The sequence below is a fragment of the Microtus oregoni genome, unplaced genomic scaffold (assembly GCF_018167655.1).
Source record: "Microtus oregoni isolate MIOR12 unplaced genomic scaffold, Mior012 000052F_002, whole genome shotgun sequence".
Classification (NCBI taxonomy): Eukaryota; Metazoa; Chordata; class Mammalia; order Rodentia; family Cricetidae; genus Microtus; species Microtus oregoni.
In genome coordinates, this window is record NW_024543814.1 from 667,535 (window position 1) to 684,958 (window position 17,424).

At 42.7% G+C, this 17,424-nt stretch overlaps 1 protein-coding gene and 1 non-coding gene across 3 annotated transcripts; both read left to right on the plus strand.

Moving 5' to 3' along the window:
- Window positions 1-795: 795 nt before the first annotated feature.
- LOC121437375 (RNA-binding motif protein, X chromosome) lies at window positions 796-10,576 on the plus strand. 2 transcript variants are annotated; one of them, XM_041637261.1, is made up of 11 exons: window positions 796-959; window positions 2,303-2,437; window positions 2,630-2,736; window positions 3,187-3,358; window positions 4,248-4,409; window positions 4,945-5,059; window positions 5,149-5,274; window positions 5,694-5,776; window positions 6,423-7,646; window positions 8,552-8,636; window positions 9,260-10,576. In XM_041637261.1, exons 2-9 carry the CDS (start codon window positions 2,329-2,331, stop codon window positions 6,731-6,733), a joined length of 1,185 nt encoding a protein of 394 aa, XP_041493195.1. In that variant the 5' UTR covers window positions 796-959; window positions 2,303-2,328; the 3' UTR covers window positions 6,734-7,646; window positions 8,552-8,636; window positions 9,260-10,576. The 2 variants fall into 2 exon arrangements, with proteins under 2 accessions (XP_041493195.1, XP_041493194.1); XM_041637260.1 differs by having other exon boundaries at window positions 2,306-2,437.
- On the plus strand, window positions 2,485-2,559 carry LOC121437380. The gene has a single exon (XR_005972963.1). It is a non-coding gene; the product is annotated as a small nucleolar RNA SNORD61 (small nucleolar RNA).
- Window positions 10,577-17,424: the final 6,848 nt, after the last annotated feature.

Below are 17,424 nucleotides of genomic sequence, written 5' to 3' on the forward strand. Positions count from 1 at the left end.
GCACTGGGATTAAAGGCGTGCACCCCCACTGCCCGGCCAACTAGTAGCATTCTTTTCCTGCTTTTGTTTTTTGTTTTGCCGGCATTTTTGAGACAGCATCTAACGAATCCAGGTTGTTATGGAACTCATAGCTTCATAGATGCCCTATTTCTGCGTCCTGAGTTCTGAGGTTAAAGACATGGGACAGCACCTGGCTATCATTGCGCATTTTCATTTGGCAGTCTCTGAGGCACCCTAGCCTATTCTTACTTGTTCTCGGTTGTATATAGATCTAATAGGTAGTCAGTAATTGTTCTGTATGGACGGTTTTTCTGTGCCATTCCAGTTGCTTTGACCTAACATTTACTTACCAGATTCTTTCCATTTATTAGTTAATTGCTCAAGAAAATTTGGGCAGTTATAGGGTAGCAACTAAACTTCTTTGTTTGCTATTTCTACTACATTGGCATTGTATTATCTACCATTTTCACATTACTTTTGGAATTAAGATGTTATGCAAAAGTTTTGTGCCATGCTTGGCGTACTAAGTCGCTCAATACGGATTCAATAAATCCGGTGCACCGTTTTAGCAGAGAGCCAAAAGACGCCGTGGAGAAGAATGGGTGGGGGCAGGGCAAATGGTTAAAATTGCACACCAGCAAGAACTTTAAGAGACACAGGAAAGAGGTGGAGCAAACAGTGAGTGATGCAGGAGACAGCCAATGAAGAGTCTGGGAACCACTCCCCTCCCTCCCTCCGTGCTTCAAATTCTAAGCTTAATTTCCATCCGGGTTCTTCAGCCTCGTTCCCGGGTAGTATAAAGATTGCTGTCTCCTTTGTTCGCCCTCCTTGCGCAGCAGTCCTAGCGTCATTTCTGTTCCGTTTTGAGAATAGGCAGCTGTCAGCTGTCACTGGCTCTGCGCTGCTGGAAGGCTCCATCGGCGAGCTCGTAGGAGCTTGAAACGTCGCCGTCCCCTCGGGTAGGAGCCTCCTTCCTTTGCCCGGTTTTCCGTACAGTCCTTGTCACCTTAGGGCTCGAGATCATTTGTTTCCCCGGAGATAGTGGTGGCGGGCGCCATTTTAAGACGCCCAAAGGTGCAAGCCTATTTAAAGCCGACAGGGTGGAAGTAGCACACTAGGGGGTCCATTATCTTGCGTGCGCGCGTCTGTGGGAGGTTTGGCTGTCGCCTGAGGGCGGAGGGCGCCGCGAGCAGCTTTGGAAGTGGGGCGGGAAGCGGAGGGACCTTGGAGCTAGCACCTGGACAGCGCCTGTGCCAAGGATGGGCTGGTGGACTTCTCTGCAACTTCTCTGGTCCTGGCGTAAGGAGAGGAAGCATTTGGAGTTTTCGCCGCCACTGTCAGTGGCAAAAGTTAGTTTGTCCGGCGGTTGTTTGGAGTTTTTGGGTTGTATCCAAGTGTCGCCATTTTGTCTTTAACACGCGGTTTTTAATGAGTCTTAATTAGGTGCCAGCACAGGGAAAGAGTGTTAACAGTGTGTGATTTTGATTTCCCTCATCTTGTGACTCCCGCACCTTTTATCTTTTCAATCTGATAGCAATCCTTTGTTGGGTTAGTTGCAGCGACTTTGTTCTAACTTGGGAGTTTTGCGCGGAAACTTACTAGGAAATGTAAACGAGAAAAGGGCTTGGTCGTCACTTAGCGCTGCAGGCTGATGACCTTGAATGAATAGGAAGTCTTTTACACCCTTCGCGGAGGGGGAAGCAAGTAGGGTGACAAGTAACGGAATGTTTAGAAGATAACAAATGAATACAATAGGCGGGTGTGGTGGCCAACTTCTGGCACTCTTAAGGCTGCAACCTTGTATAAAGTAAAATACATTTAAAAGTAAAAGTTGCCTTTTCAGGTGTTGAAAAGCAGTTCCTTAACTAAAAGTGGCCCCAGCAGAGAAAGAGGATTGGCTAATTAGGCAGGCCCCTTTAAGCTGGTTAAAGAAAACTTCACTGCACTGTTAACCAAAAGTATTTCAGTTGGTTTTCTTTCTTTCTTTTTTTTTTTTGTTTTTTTTTTTGTTTGTTTTTCAAGACAGGGTTTCTCTGTGGTTTTGGAGCCTGTCCTGGAACTAGCTCTTGTAGACCAGGCTGGTCTCGAACTCACAGAGATCCGCCTGCCTCTGCCTCCCGAGTGCTGGGATTAAAGGCGTGCGCCACCACCGCCCGGCTTTCAGTTGGTTTTCTACTGTTCTGGCGGGTTATCGGAGTCTTTAGTTACGAAGGAATAAAGGTTTTAATAAAGCCCGAGCCACGATTAAGCTGTTGAGTAAACATAGGGAACTTTCTCCAGAGATGATAATATTATTTTTCAGCAGCCTCCTATCGGTTGGAAGGGAAAATGGTTGAAGCAGATCGCCCAGGAAAGCTCTTTATTGGTGGGCTCAATACAGAGACAAATGAGAAAGCCCTTGAAGCAGTATTTGGCAAATATGGACGGATAGTGGAAGGTGAGTTATCTAAAATTATACGCTATATTTTTATAATGAGAAGACAAGCTGTGATGAATTTGAATCGACTGATGATGACCTGACATGATAATGTGTTTTGTCCTCTAAGAAGTTCTGAGCTTGCTTTTTTAAAGTTGCTCCGGTGATTTGGTTTGAAGGAAACTCACCGCCTCCCCCCTCCAACTGTTTTAGTGCTTTTGATGAAGGACCGAGAAACCAACAAGTCAAGAGGATTTGCTTTTGTCACATTCGAAAGCCCAGCAGACGCAAAGGATGCTGCCAGAGATATGAATGGAAAGGTGTGGTTGTCTCTTAATAAAAAGGGGTTTCATGGTGACAACAATAACTAATTTCCTAGTGACAAAAATACTATTGTCCAAGCATGGGTCCAGAGCAGCTTTGGAATTTTCATTTTGTGTGTGTATAGCCAGAGACTTGATCGTAGCCATTAGTAGTACTATCCTGAATTGTATTGTATTGTTTTTTTGTTCAGTAAGTGGAGTGGAGGGGGTGTCTCCGTAGTCTTGGCTATATAGACCAGGCTGACCTCAAACTCGGGTCCTCCTGCTTCTGCCTCCTGAGTGCTAGAACAAAAGACCAAGTCTCTATTGTGACTTTTATTGTGAGTCCACAACCAAAGTTTGTAGCAAGTGGGAAGCATTATATGCCTAACAAGAGTTTCTCAGTTTCTTCTAAATCATGATAAAATTTATATTTGTTTTTTTGTTTGTTTTTTTTTTAAAAAATAGTCCTTAGATGGAAAAGCCATCAAGGTGGAGCAAGCCACCAAACCATCATTTGAAAGTAGTAGGCGTGGACTACCTCCACCTCCAAGAAGCAGAGGCCCTCCCAGAGGTCTTCGAGGAGGAAGAGGAGGAAGCGGAGGAACTAGAGGACCCCCCTCACGTGGAGGACACATGGGTAATGATTTGATTGGAACTCAGGCTTGGTATTTAAGTTGAAAGCTGGAGACCCACACCTGGGTCTTTCTTTTTGAAAGGCTGAAATAGTAGTTCTCAACCTTCCTAATGCTGAGACCCTTAAATACAGTTACTCATGTTGTGGTGACCTCCCCCCCCACACACACCATACCGTTATTTAATTGCTACTTTGTAACTAATTTTGCTACTGTTGCGCGTTGTAATGTAACTATCTGATATACAGAATATCTGATATGTCACCACTGTGAAAGGGTTGTTGGACTGCTAAGATTACAACCCACAGGCTGAGAGCTGCCTTTGAAATGGAGCCTGCTCACTCCGTTATTAGTGTAAGTGTAGTGTTGATGACTTGAAAATATGGGAGGCCTGAATTAGAGTTAAACCTATGGGCCAAATAGTCTTACTTAAGGGAAAAAAAAAAGAATGACGAGCAGGATTGGGACTTCTTTTCCTAGTCTGTAGGACGTCTGGATTTCGGAAACAGTGTCTCCCTTATTAATTAGTTCAGGCTGGTCCTGAACTCTTGTCATGCTTGATCTTGCCCAATGGAAAACAAACCTAGCCTCCCCAACTAAGCAGAAAAGGTGTTTGCTGGGCAGTGGTGGCACCTGCCTTTAAGCCCAGCACTTGGGAGGCAGAGATGGTGGATCTCTGAGTTCGAGGCCAACCTGGTCTAAAAAGAGCTAGTTCCAGGACAGGCTCCAAAGCTAGAGAGAAACCCTGTCTCGGAAAACCAAAAAAGAAAAGAAAATGACGCACATAATTCGTTGTGTTTTTTTCTGTGGGGCAAATAGTTCTTAGTCTTCTTGAGTGTTAATGGTTTGTTCTTGACTATTGTGTTAATGAAATGTCTTTCTCATCTAATATAGATGATGGTGGCTATTCCATGAATTTTCCCATGAGTTCTTCGAGGGGACCTCTTCCAGTTAAAAGAGGACCACCACCACCACCACCACGAAGCGGGGCTCCTCCCCCTAAAAGATCAGCACCTTCAGGGCCAGTTCGTAGCAGCAGTGGGCTTGGAGGAAGAGGTAATTGTTGGATGCATTGCAATCTGTGCTGCCCCCATGGCACTATGCTGAGGCCGGGCATGGTGGTGAATGTCCAGTCTTAGCACTGGAGAAGATAGGATTGACATGAATTCAAGACCTACATGGGGAGACCCTGTTTTTTATTTTTGTTGTTTTAAATGCTTGGCCAGTGAGAAAGCTCAGTGGGTAAAAACATTTGCTGCTAGTCAGGCGCAAGAACTTGAATCCAATCCCCCATTCACAGGCAAAACTGAGACGAGTTGTCTGTCCTCTGGACTGCATTTGCATCAGAGCGTGCATATTCCCCCACCGTACACACATGAATATTTTTAATGCTTATGCTTAAGACTGATTTGTGGATTCCAATTAATCTCATATTCATAATTAATGAGTATTGAAATTATGTGACTAGGAAGCTTCCTGTTTTAGCTACATAGGGTATTTGATTAAACCGCTGTCTTGTCCAGCCTGAGTGTAACATTCACACTTCAGTTTTTTGATGGCTAGATTTTGATAATGTTTTTTCTCCTTTAAGCCCCCATGTCACGTGGAAGAGATAGTTATGGAGGCCTGCCACGAAGGGAGCCCCTTCCCTCTCGCAGAGATGTTTATTTGTCCCCAAGAGATGATGGATATTCCACTAAAGACAGGTAACAGACAGACAGTGCAGTTTCTTTTGTGAAGAATTAGTGTTGGATGAGAGCACGTCAGAGGCATAAACCAAATTCTCTTTCTGTAGCTATTCAAGCAGAGACTATCCAAGTTCTCGTGATGCAAGAGATTATGCACCACCACCAAGAGATTATACTTACCGTGATTATGGCCATTCCAGTTCACGTGATGACTACCCATCCAGAGGCTATAGGTAAGCAGCTACTTGCATGGCTTGTAAGTATTTGCTGTAAAACTCGTGCCTCCAGGGCTTGGCAGGTGACTCGGCTGTTAAAAGCACCTCCCAAGTAAGCCCTGCAAGCCAGTATCAGCCTTGAAAGCCATGGCAAGGTGAAAGGGGGAGACGAGGGCCCCAAAGTTGTCTTCTCACCCCTGCAGGGTCATCATGGCAAGAACATGTCTCCTCATGCTCACATGGTTATGGAGAGCTAAAAAATGAACAGATTTGACAGTTCTACTTTTTAAGGATTTGGGGGAATTTTTAAAGTGTATTTATTACATTTTATTATAAAATAAACATGTAACTTAGGGGAAATATATATATATATATATATATATATATATATATATATATATATATATATATATATATTAAAATTGCTTTTTATTTAGTGATAGAGATGGATATGGCCGGGATCGTGACTATTCAGATCATCCAAGTGGAGGGTCCTACAGAGATTCATATGAGAGTTATGGTAAGATACTGGTTAAGGATCTTAAATATCACCAGCTTGAGGTTTTAGGTTCATGAGCTGGATTAATAGGCTGCGTGGTGCTTGCTTTTAAAGGGACCTTTGCTTGCTTTCAAGGGGTAACTTTATCAGCTGGGCTTTTTCCTAGTTTTGTGAAGGACTTTTTGGTTCTTTCCTTGTTTCGTTTTTGTTTCTTTTCGTTTGAGGCTGTTCGCTTGCTTTGGAGGGGATTTTGCTTGCTGAAATTGGCAGCCTTATGTGTTTTCCCTCAACAGTGAAAATACAATTTTTTAAAAAAATTATTAACAAGATCAAATATTTATCATTGCAATATGAAGGAAACTCAACAGTTCAAAATTGCAACTTATCACTGGAAAGTGGCTGAGTGTCTACTATAAAATAACAAGCTGTCTGGAATATCCTCTTGAAATACACAACGTCTTCAGTCTTTTCAAACAAACATTAAACTCAATCCATTTCCGTATCTCAGCAGATGAGCAGTTCCCTCTTATGGCCAGCAATGGTACAGTTTAAAACTTCCCAGTTGAGAAAGTAAACTTATAATACAAGAATTCTGTAAATTCAGATTTAAATGTTGTATATATACAATTTATAGTGTTGCCATATTACCTGACCATTGACCCTGCAGGTAACTCACGTAGTGCTCCACCTACACGAGGGCCCCCGCCATCTTATGGTGGAAGCAGTCGCTATGATGATTACAGCAGCTCACGTGACGGATATGGTGGAAGTCGAGACAGTTACTCAAGCAGCCGAAGTGATCTCTACTCAAGTGGTCGTGATCGCGTTGGCAGACAAGAACGAGGGCTTCCCCCTTCTATGGAAAGGGGCTACCCTCCTCCACGTGATTCCTACAGCAGTTCAAGCCGCGGAGCACCAAGAGGTGGTGGCCGTGGAGGAAGCCGATCTGATAGAGGGGGAGGCAGAAGCAGATACTAGGAACAAACAAAACTTTTGGACCAAAAGTCCCCATTCAAGGAAACAAACAAAAATGGAACCTTTCTGTCATAAAGTACCCAAGGACTACTAAAAGGAAAAATTGTGTTACCTTTTTAAAATTTCCTGTTCCCCTTAATAATTTTTATGTTCTTGTGAGGAAAAACGTAAGACGTGTTTAATTTTATTTGATATTATGAGTTGCTTTCAACAAGCAATTGTTAAATGTGTAAGCCTTGACTTGTACTAGTGTTGTGATTTTTCAAGTAAACGTGTCCCTGAAGGCCACTCCTGATTTTTCTCAGTAACCGAGAAAAGCAATCCTAAGATTTTCCACAAACCTAAGCCATCTAGATGGCCTTTGTTCTGCTGAGCAATGAATCGCCCTGCCTGCCTTTGCAGACAAGCTAGCTGGTAGAGTGGGTTGGTTGGGTGTGCTCCTCTTAGGATTTCAGGATCTCAGGATGTCTTCCAACTGAAATCTCAATGATGACAGTATAAAAAAAAACCTAGATGCCTAAGAATGTGCTACTTGCCCAGAAACCCCAAAAAGCAAATGGATGCTGGCCATATTTTGCTTTTCTGACATTTCCTTGGGAATCTACAAGAACCTCCCTTATTCCCCTCCCCTAGTAAGACCATTTAAGTGTGTGTTAAACAACTACAGAATACTAAATAAAACGTTTGGCCAAAACCAACCATGAAGCTGCAGAAACGATGCTTGCTCTTACTGTTTCAAATTTTTGCAACTCTGTAGTGTCTCACTTTTAAAGGAACAGCTTGATTGCAAAGGAGAAAATAGATAAGCAATGAAGTTATCTCCAACTTCCTAAAGGCTTATGACTTCTAAAAAGTGAATCTATCCGCATTCCACATCAGATTTAAAGCACCAAATGCCTGTGAAACAGCAGAGATGGTAAGCAAAGCAAACTAGTTTTTCCGTCTAAGTCGAAATTGAACACTTACCTTCCTCATAGTACAGTGAACGGTACTGTACTTCATGGCAATGGAAATGCCTTCTAGATTAAAAAAAAACCTTTTGAAAAAAAAAAAACCCACAAATGTTCAATAGCATACTAGAAGTCTTCCAAATTCAACACTTGGAGTTTTAAAGCATGTATGAGACTTAAAGGCATTAATGCAGCTGTTGTTTATCAATAGCAATCTGGGAATTGGGAGGGGGTGATTTTTTTTTTTCACAAATTTTTGATGAAGACCTTTAAACATGCTTCACGTTTTGACGTTTTTTCAAATTAGTCTTTTAGTCAATATAAGAAATGGCTTAGGATTGGGGTCCCCCTCTCTGGCCCCTATAAGCCATTGCAAACTTGACCTTTAGTTGGATGCCTGACTTGTTTTAGTTCTATGAAACTACAGTGTATGGAGAAAAAAAATCTTTTGCAAGTGGTCTTTAAAAAAAGCAGAAACCTGAGGCAGCATGACCCAGGTCCAGCCATGAAGTTGAAAAAGATGCTCTTGAATGTAGTAAACTTGAAGACCTCCAACTAAAAATCCTTAGACTGCACTTTATTCCTTCAAATGTTTTGTCAGTTCAACTTATGGATTTAACGTGGCAGTGCACCATTGGAAAAGAATGAGAATCCATAAGCCATGCAACTTAACCATTTAAGCCATTCCAGTCCATCCTAAGCCAGTGAACCTTCCACCAATTAAGACAAGTAGTAGAACATGAAATGATACATTAAGCTACAAGTCTGAACTTGCCTGGTCTCTCTGGGATAAAAGGGGCAGTTATAGGCAAGTGTTTTTAAGATCTTCCTTTAGAGAAATAACTAGCTTTCATTTATGTAATTTTTGCAGGTTGATCCCAATGGTCATACTGTCACGGAGTGCTGATTGGTTCACAGCAGATTAAGTTGGCCGGAAGAAAAAGTCAAATGCTCAGGTAAGTGTTTGAAAGGAGTATCCTTAAAGGTTTAAACACTAGCTTTGTCATTGTGTGGCTATGGCATTAGCAAGTATTTTTCGACTCCTAAATTGTCTATAAACAGAGCTAATGCTCAACTCTGGGCATGAGGATGAAACTGTTTTGTCACTGAAAACCGAGCACATGCATTTTGAGTGAAAGTATATAGATGTATGCTCACTAACTAGAGTACCCATAGGATGGTACTTCTAGCTGTTTCTGAATTAGCTAGCACCAGCTCTTTGCCTGCAAGAGTTATTGTGGAAAGAGCTGTCTAGTTCATGGTTTCCTGTGTGAGCAGCGTTGTATGAATTGCATGCAAGCTGTCAGTGCCTGCTTGTTTTTAATGGGCTGGTTAGTGATACGGCTGCCACTGCAACTTCTGAATGTCGTGGGCACAGTGTGGCAGGGTATCTGATTTTCCTATTACAGTGCTGATGCCTACGGTAATTGTAATGAATATGGGTGCATTTTGAAGCTGGCACTTTAGAGCTAATACTTAGACTGGAGAGAGCAAGTTGTGTGCACTGAAGGAGGAGAGCGGGTTGAAGTGCTTTGTGGTGTGAAATACTCTGTAATTTGATCACATGCTTTTTTTGCAGAGTTGTTGAAGCAGAGGAGAGCTGAGGCTAAGCTGCAGCAGTTACATACCCAGTGCCCGTCAGAATTGGTTTGGTACAGGCAATATAGGATTTTCCTGTCCTCAAGGGAGGGAGGCATCAGTGTTGGTTAGACCTTAGTTAGGGAGTGGTGATTGCTTAAAACTGACCAAATGAAGAGAGGGAGACAAAGAAATTGTAAGTGGAGGTACCTACCCAAGAAGTTCTCATGGCTCTTTGTGTAGATTCAATAGTTTAGGCAAAGTAATGGGGCAACTCTCCTGATGATCACTGACTGTAGGAAAATTGAATTAGCCCGGGCTGTAACTCCACGGTGGCGTGCTTGTCTAAATACCAGTGAAGCCTAGCGTTCAACCCCTAGAATCACTCCCACACAGGAAAAGAACACTCAGTCAGAAACCTGATGCTTCTGTGATAACTTTGTCCACTCATGTCTGACTTTCAGCGAGTAAACCATTTGGGGAATTATCTATATCAGGAAAAATACTCACTTGTCCTAGAAAACTTAGAGGGGGAGGAGTAGTGCCAGAAAAAGAAAGTAAAAACTTTTGAAACATTGTTAGGATCGCGGAAAGCAATTGAAAACAAATATAAGTCACAAGGTCATGGTAGTTTACCCTTTACCCTCAGATGTCAGTCTTGGAAACAAATCATGATACAGCTCTAGTTCATCACTTTGGAAACTAAGCGCTAGTATGCAAGTGTCAATGTTCTCAAAGGAAGCAGGTTGAGTTGTAGGGTTAAAGGAATGAACTCAACTTCTGAGATTTTTCTTACAGAGTCATCTAGTGCTAGCTATTATGATTAGGGAGAATGATCCAAAATTTTAAAACCCCACTGGTCACATTTCTCATCAGATGAGGTCATTGAGTGAATTTCAGTAGTTGTACTTTGAAGAACATCTTTCAATCCTTTCATACTCGGACGATTCCCTGAGTAGGCGCTTCTGTCAAGACCTTTTGGCTCTCGAGCGAGCTTTTTTTTTTTTTTTTTTACATTTTTTTAGAGTTTCTTAAAGATAGTTTAGTATATGGAATACTACAGTTAATATAAAGCTAAATTCAAAGTAAGGAGTGGTAGAAATTATCAAGAGAACTTTTTGACAAATTAGAGTTTACAGACCCAAGGGTCTAAAGTCTATAATTTGAAAAAAAAGTCCTTGATTCTTCTGGCTATCCACTAGTCATAAAGGAATTTGAATAGTACAGGAATGTGGTTTATTTGGTACTTGGATGTAGAGCTTAGGTATTATAGATCACTTTTTGAAATGTTTTGTATTGAACCCCAATAAAACTTGAACATGTATCTTTGTGGTGTTGGGATCTTTATTTTTTTTTAACACTTTTGAAAATAGAAATTCATTTTAGGCTTTCCAGTGTTTGTTTGTTTTCTTTCTTAATTTTCTTCCCTAAACTTGAGTTCTAGGGTACTGCTGATACTTAATGTAAGGGGCCACCCAGAGTCCCTGAGGTGGGCAGACCACTGGCCTTCCTTTATTGTGATGAGTTAACGTTAGATAAACATGGTCATTCAAATGATATTGTTTAGTCCTTAACCTAAAAATGAAATGAGAGACTTATCACACCAAAGAAGAGGATATCAATACGCTGTCATTTACCAAGAATTTCCCCTGTTGCTTCTACCTTGATTTCCTGCATATCTTGGATGGGTAGGATCAAGGATCATGGGTCAGTAAGAAATTGTCTATGCTATTGACTTTCAGTCCTTTAGTAATGCTAATAGGAACCAACCCATACTGATAAGCTTCTATGTGGGAGGTTTCTAGTTTAACTTTCTGTGAAGTATAACTTTAAGGGTGGCAGAAGGTTGGCTTCACAAAACTTAATTGGCAAACATAGTTAATGACCTGGTCAGACTGTGGGAACTTGAGCTCCATCCCCAGAAATCAAGTAAAAAGCTCTGAATGGAGGTTCATTTGTATTCCTAATGCTCAGGGGATAAAGACAGAGGGATCCCTGGGGCTGCCGGCCAGCCAGTCTACTCTGTTCTGTGGGATTCTGTCCTGTAGTTTTAGGTTTTGTTATGGGAATAACACTTTCTGAATCAATTTTTTAGCATGAGATAGGAAAGTTGAATGTATTTCTTCAAATACAGATAGCCATTTGTTTAAGCGTGTTGTTGCAAAGGCTACTGTTAAGTCTGGAGCATAGCCCCAGCCCCTGGCATCCATCCCAGCCCCCTGGCCTGGGAGTTGCATTGGTCTGGACTCCAAATCCCAGCATGCCAGGTCCTGACCACTCCCACAGGGTATTTAAGTGGGCTCCCAGAGGAGATACATGTTCTGGGTTTGCATGTGCTCCCCACTTCCTGTCTCCCTGCTACGTGCTCAACCACCCAAGAGCAACATATTTAATAAAACGATGAACATTTTAATTTGGTTTGATCTGACCTAATTGGATTTCTTTGCGCAGGTGGAGCCACCCATCCTGGGATTTTTTTTCCTAAAAGCTACCCTCCTACTTATTTACAGTTTCTTCAAGTTCTTTCCCCACTGTGTAAATTTGCGCCTGCAGATCAGTGCTCATGGAGGCCTCAGACCCCTGGAACTGGAGTTAAATCCAGACTCATGTCCTCCGCAAGGACAGTATGAGCTCTGAACGAACCATTGAGCCATCCCTCCAGCCCTTTTCTTTGCTCTCCTGAAATGAGTGGGTGTGTGCTCCTGTTTGTCAGAATGTGCCATCTAGGCTAGGGGTGTGGTCACAGGCCTTTAGTCCCAGGATGCTGGAGGCAGGGGCAGGCAGGGCTACACAGTAAAACTCCCGACTCAATAAATAGGGGACTTACATGTATGCTCTGAAGGCTTTTTGACCCTGAGAGTTTGTTGGAGAACCATGGTAACAATTTCTTTATTAATTAGTTCTTTGTAATAGGCATGGGAAGTAATGGAGTTCATTGTGGGATCTGTACACAACTTGGTTTTTATTCTCTTCTATCCCCGCTACTGCCCTCTTGGTAGTCCTCTTTTAGTAACCCCTACTTAAGATCTATTTCCCCTCATAGTCTCCTTTCTAGTTACTTTGCACCACATCCCTCTCTTCCACGTCTGTATTCAAAATCTGCACTCAGCCTGCCTAACATGTACACAGTCCTGGGTTCAGACCCTGGCACCGTATAGATTAGGTATGGTGATGTATGCAGGAAATTTAGGCCAACTTGGCCTACATGAGACTTGAGCTCAAAAAAAAAAAAAAACCTGTAAAGATGGCTCAGAGGTAAAGGTGCTTTTGCCACCAAGACGACCTGTGTTTGGTCTTCAGGATCCACATGGTAAGAGACCATGGATGGACTCCTGCAAGTTCCCAGACCAGCACATGTGCCTTGTGGCACCTGCATACTGCAGCCTCAGATTTAAAAAATACATTTGAATGAACCATAGAAATGATTTCTAAAAGTATGTCTTAATATGTTTTACAAATCTGAGATCTGTGTCTGACAGAATCTTTTTCCCTAAGGAAGGCTCCAGCATATCCTTGCCTTGAAGGATATACACACCCCAGTGCCTGAGGGTATAAGATTGGGCTTTTCAGTGTGACCTGTTCGACTACCCAACTACCCACGTAACACGCTCCATGATTCAGTGCTACTGTGACGTGACAGTTCTGCTTGCTGTCTTACAGTGGTGACGAAGTAAAGTGCTCATCCCAACACTAAATTGGGGACAGTACACCTCTGCAAAGATTCTTCCCCGGACTCCTATGTCCGCAATGGTGTTCATTGTAGGTTACCTCCCCCACTCACCCTGGAGTCTGCATTACCTGTCTCTAGGCTTTTCTTAGTGAGTTGAAATTCCAGCTTCAGCCTTACCACTTGTGGAATATGGGAGAAGTTAAGCTGGGGTTGATTGATCACTTGAAAGAGGGTTGGTAATATGTATCCAAAGGTGGAAATGATTGAGTTCCTGTACTAAGTTTAGAGTAAATGCTACATTGTTTTTTTGGAGACAAAGTTTCCTTGTGTAGCCTTGGCTCTCCTGGGACTCACTCTGTAGTCTAGACTCTCCGGTCCTTGCCTCCCCAGTGCTGGGATTAAAGGTGTGCACCACCACCACTTGACATAACTATTAAATTTTCTTATTTTCCATCGACTTCCCTCTTGTTTTATTTTCAGGACTGGACTTTGCGGGAGGGACCCAGTATCTTATGTGAGGTTACCCTTTTGTCAGGGACTGAACGTTCTCACCAGCTGAGGCTTTTCTTCTGGGTTAGTCATGCTCCATGTTATTAGAATGCTACGGTTAGTTGACATAGGGTTCTCATTCCATTTGTGCTTTGCTCAGTCCCCCATTAGCCACTATTTTAATACGTCATTTTATGTAAGATCTTATTCAATATTTATTGGTTTTGTTGTTTGATTTTTGAGACGGATTCTGTAGACCGGGTTGGCCTCAAAGACAGATCTGTCGGCTGGAATTAAAGGTGTGTGCCACCACGCCTGGCTGACCTTGAACTGTTGACTCCTCCCTCTTTCCCCTCTGGTGTGCTTGGATTATACTACCACAGCCAGTTTATAAAGTGCTAGGAATAGAACTAGGGCTTTGTTCATTCATGCTAGGCAAGCACTCTACCAAGTTAGAGCCCCAGTCCTCTATGGAAGCTTCGCAAGTATACTTTAGATTACATTAATCTATAGTACTGGCATCTCTTGTTCCTTATGAACTGTTTGCCACCAATACTTGAGAGGTTTACCCAGAGGGCAAATAGGAATCTAGTCCGTTGCTTCAGGTTAGAGCACAGTGTTTATTCCTTGCTGATAATACACCACCAGAATTTGCCTACGCCTTCTTCCCAGCTTGATTCCTAAGCCCTCAGGTTGTGTGCCTGCGCATGCTCAGATCATGCTGACATCTGACCCTGGCTGTGAGCCTAGTGAATGTGGTTGCAGTGAATGTAGAGGAAGGTAGTGTGTGTCAAAGAATCATTGGGCAAGTTGTCTGTGGTGTTTAAGCCGGCGGCTTATTTCTATAGACTGTAGGGCAAGCTGCTTCAGCTTCTGCTGGGAGGGGCCCAAGCTTCAATGCCCTGTCACATGAGAGACGTCATAAGATTCAGTTGTCATATTCAGAAGTATCCATCATAAAGTTCTAAGAAATAAGCTTTGTAGATCCATGGGGAAAGCCCTCTGAGTCCCAAAGCAACTTGTGCTGGCACTTGGTGCACTTGAGCTTGTCCAGTCCCTGTTTTGAAGGTCATCCGTTCTGCCACCACAGTGCAGCAGTCACTTGGGATTTCAAACATTTGTGTCAGTTGGTCCTCTATGAGTCACAACATGTCGCTTGATTGTGATGTCCCCGCCTGCCAGACATTGCTAGCCACTCCCTTCCCATCTGCAAAGAGCACTGCTCAGACTGAAGGCATTTAGTTAACAGTCCCCGTATGCTATTGTGGGTATATCTCTTGAGTTGCCTCTCTAGGATTTTCTTGATACTAATTCATTATCAGACTGGATTTGAGGAACAATAACATGGTATTTTGTACAAGGAAAATTTAATACAAAGAATTCTTTAATAGGTAGGTGGGAGTAAGGGAGTAAAGGAAGCTAAGGAATATAGGCAGGCTGGATAGAATAACAAGCATAACTTTACCCTAATTACTAGTGCTAGGGCTGAGATTAGTCTATCCATGGGAGACCCCTACCTTTGTAGTCTTCAGAAACTCCTGCAGGACTAGTCTAAAAAAGTCTCACCACCTACTTCAGAGAAATCAGAACCTGGAGCAGTATGGCTGGGACTTGTTAAATGTTTAAGCAGGCACTGGCACCACACTGAACCTACTGAAATCTAGCCTCCGGCTGCTGGCGAACAGAAGGAAATATCCTGCCAGAGTACTCAACTGTAAAAACTGCCTAGGGGTGTTTCTGGGGAAGCTATTACGTGTGCCCTGTCGGAGCACAACCCAGACTGGCTCCTCCGGCTAGAGATGTCCGTGCTGTGGGATGAGGAAGCAAAACCAAGTCCTAGAATGGCTTCCTAATACTTCACTAATAAGACCTCCAAGCATGCCAGCTGGAAAAGGCCAGAATTCATTTTCATGGAATCAGAATAAAGTGAATTTGGTATCAGAAGCAGTTAAAAAAAAGCATAAAGCCGAATTAGAAACTGTTTCCATCTATGTAACTAATTTTTTTTATGAAGATGTCATGGCCAGGCATGGTGATTATATATTTTTAAATCCCAGCACTTAATCCCAGATAAATTTCTGTAAGTTTGAGGCCAGCCTGGTCTACATAGTGTTAGCCAGGGCTACATAAGTGAGCCCACATCTTAAAGCTATCCCAGAGCCTAGGCTGACCTTAAACTCTGCTCATATTTCCCAAGTGCTGTATTCCAAACATGTATCACCACTATGGCTAGTTTATGTGGTGCTAGGGATGGAACCCAGGACATTTTGCTCGTGAGCTCAGGACTCTACCGACTGAACAATGTATGTCCCTGCCCCATTCTTTTCCTGTACATTACCACTCCCTTAGCTGTGGGATAACATGCACTTTTAGCAGGCATGGTGGTCCACACCGGGAATACTAGCCCTTGTCAGACTGCAGCTATTTCATAGTCTCTTGTTTTTTAGTTAATGGTAGCATCTTTGGTGTAACCTGAGACTTGATCACTTCATGGGCTGAGCCTTTTACATTCTATCTATGTGTTGTTTTGGGGTGGGATTTACCTGTAACCTTGTACATTCTACAGCTGACTTGTAGCTTCAGTCTATTCTTTGGTTTGGCTCGATGAAGTATTTCAAGACGGAGTCGCACTAAGTAGCCCAGTCTGGCCTGGAATGTGGTGGTGTTGACTAAACTGGCTTCTGGTGACCCTCCCTCCTCTGCTTTTGCCGTCCATGTGCTGAGATTATTGGCATGAGTCACCATCATTTGCTTGACTTAGTTTTTTAGGCAGGATTTCATAAGGCCGGTCGTGGAGTTGTTCTCCTTCTGTCTCTGCCTCTCAAGTACAAGAATTTCAGACAAGCACTACCATGCTCAAAGTTTTATTTGGTGATGGGGATTGAATCCAGGCTTCATGTGTTCTAGAGGCATGCATTCTGCTTGTGCTGAGAAATATCCCAGCCCTGGCTTGGTGTTTTAAAATTATTTGTATCTTATATGTCTGAGTCTTTTGCCTGCATGTATGTCGGTGTACCACTTGCTTGCCCTATGTCTGATGAACCCAGAAGAAGGTGTCAGATCACCTTATAGATGCGTTGTGAGCTGCCATGTGCTTGCTGGGTCTTCTTGAAGAGCAACCAGTTCTCTCAGCTGCTGAGTCATCTGTCCGCTTGGTCAATAAACATGAAAAGATGTTTAACCTCATTAGCAAATGTCAATCAAAACTATGTTGAGATTCCATTTACCCTATTCAGAATGGCACTCATTAAGAAAAAAAAAACAGCAAATGTTGGCAAGGATGTGGAGGAAAAAAAGGAATCCTTATATACTGCTTGTGGGAATGTAAACTTGAATAGCAATTATAGAAGCCAGTATGTGTTGTGGTGAATGGTGGGGCTGCGTTCCGCCACCCGGCTAGCTTTACCCGAAATAACAACACACAAACTGTATTCTTTTAAACACTGCTTGGCCCATTATATCTAGCCTTTTCTTGGCTAACTCTCGCACCTGGACTAGCCCATTTCTAATAATGTGTGTAGCCCACGAGGTGGCTTACCAGAGGAGATCTTAACCTGCATCTGTCTGGAATGGGAGAATCATGGCGACTCCTTGACTCAGCTTCTTTCTCCCAGCATTCTGTTCTGTTTACTCCACCTACCTAATTTTATGTCCTATTAAAGGGCCAAGGCAGTCTCTTTATTTAACCAATGAAATTAACACAAAACAGAAGACTCTCCCCCCATCAAGTATGGAGGATTTTAGGAAAAAACTAAAAATATATATTAGATATATAACCCAGCTATACCATATCTTGGTATTTCCCAAAAGGAGTCCAACTCAACTATCACAGAGATACTTGCAAATCAATGTGTCTGCAGCGTTGCTCACCACAGATATGGAATCCACCTAGTTGTCCAATGAGAGAGGACTAGATAAAAAGGATGTGGCATATATACACAAGGGGAGATTTTTCAGCCATGTCATTTGTAGGAAAATAGATACACCTGGAAATAACCATTAAGGGA

What these genes read in the sequence shown, in the direction of transcription:
- LOC121437375 (XM_041637261.1), top strand. Translation starts at nt 2,329, where the DNA reads ATGGTTGAAGCAGATCGCCCAGGAAAGCTCTTTATTGGTGGGCTCAAT. An exon ending in CAGTGGGCTTGGAGGAAGAG is followed by an intron (nt 4,410 to 4,944) that starts GTAATTGTTGGA and finishes TTCTCCTTTAAG; the next exon opens with CCCCCATGTCACGTGGAAGA. An exon ending in TACCCATCCAGAGGCTATAG is followed by an intron (nt 5,275 to 5,693) that starts GTAAGCAGCTAC and finishes CTTTTTATTTAG; the next exon opens with TGATAGAGATGGATATGGCC.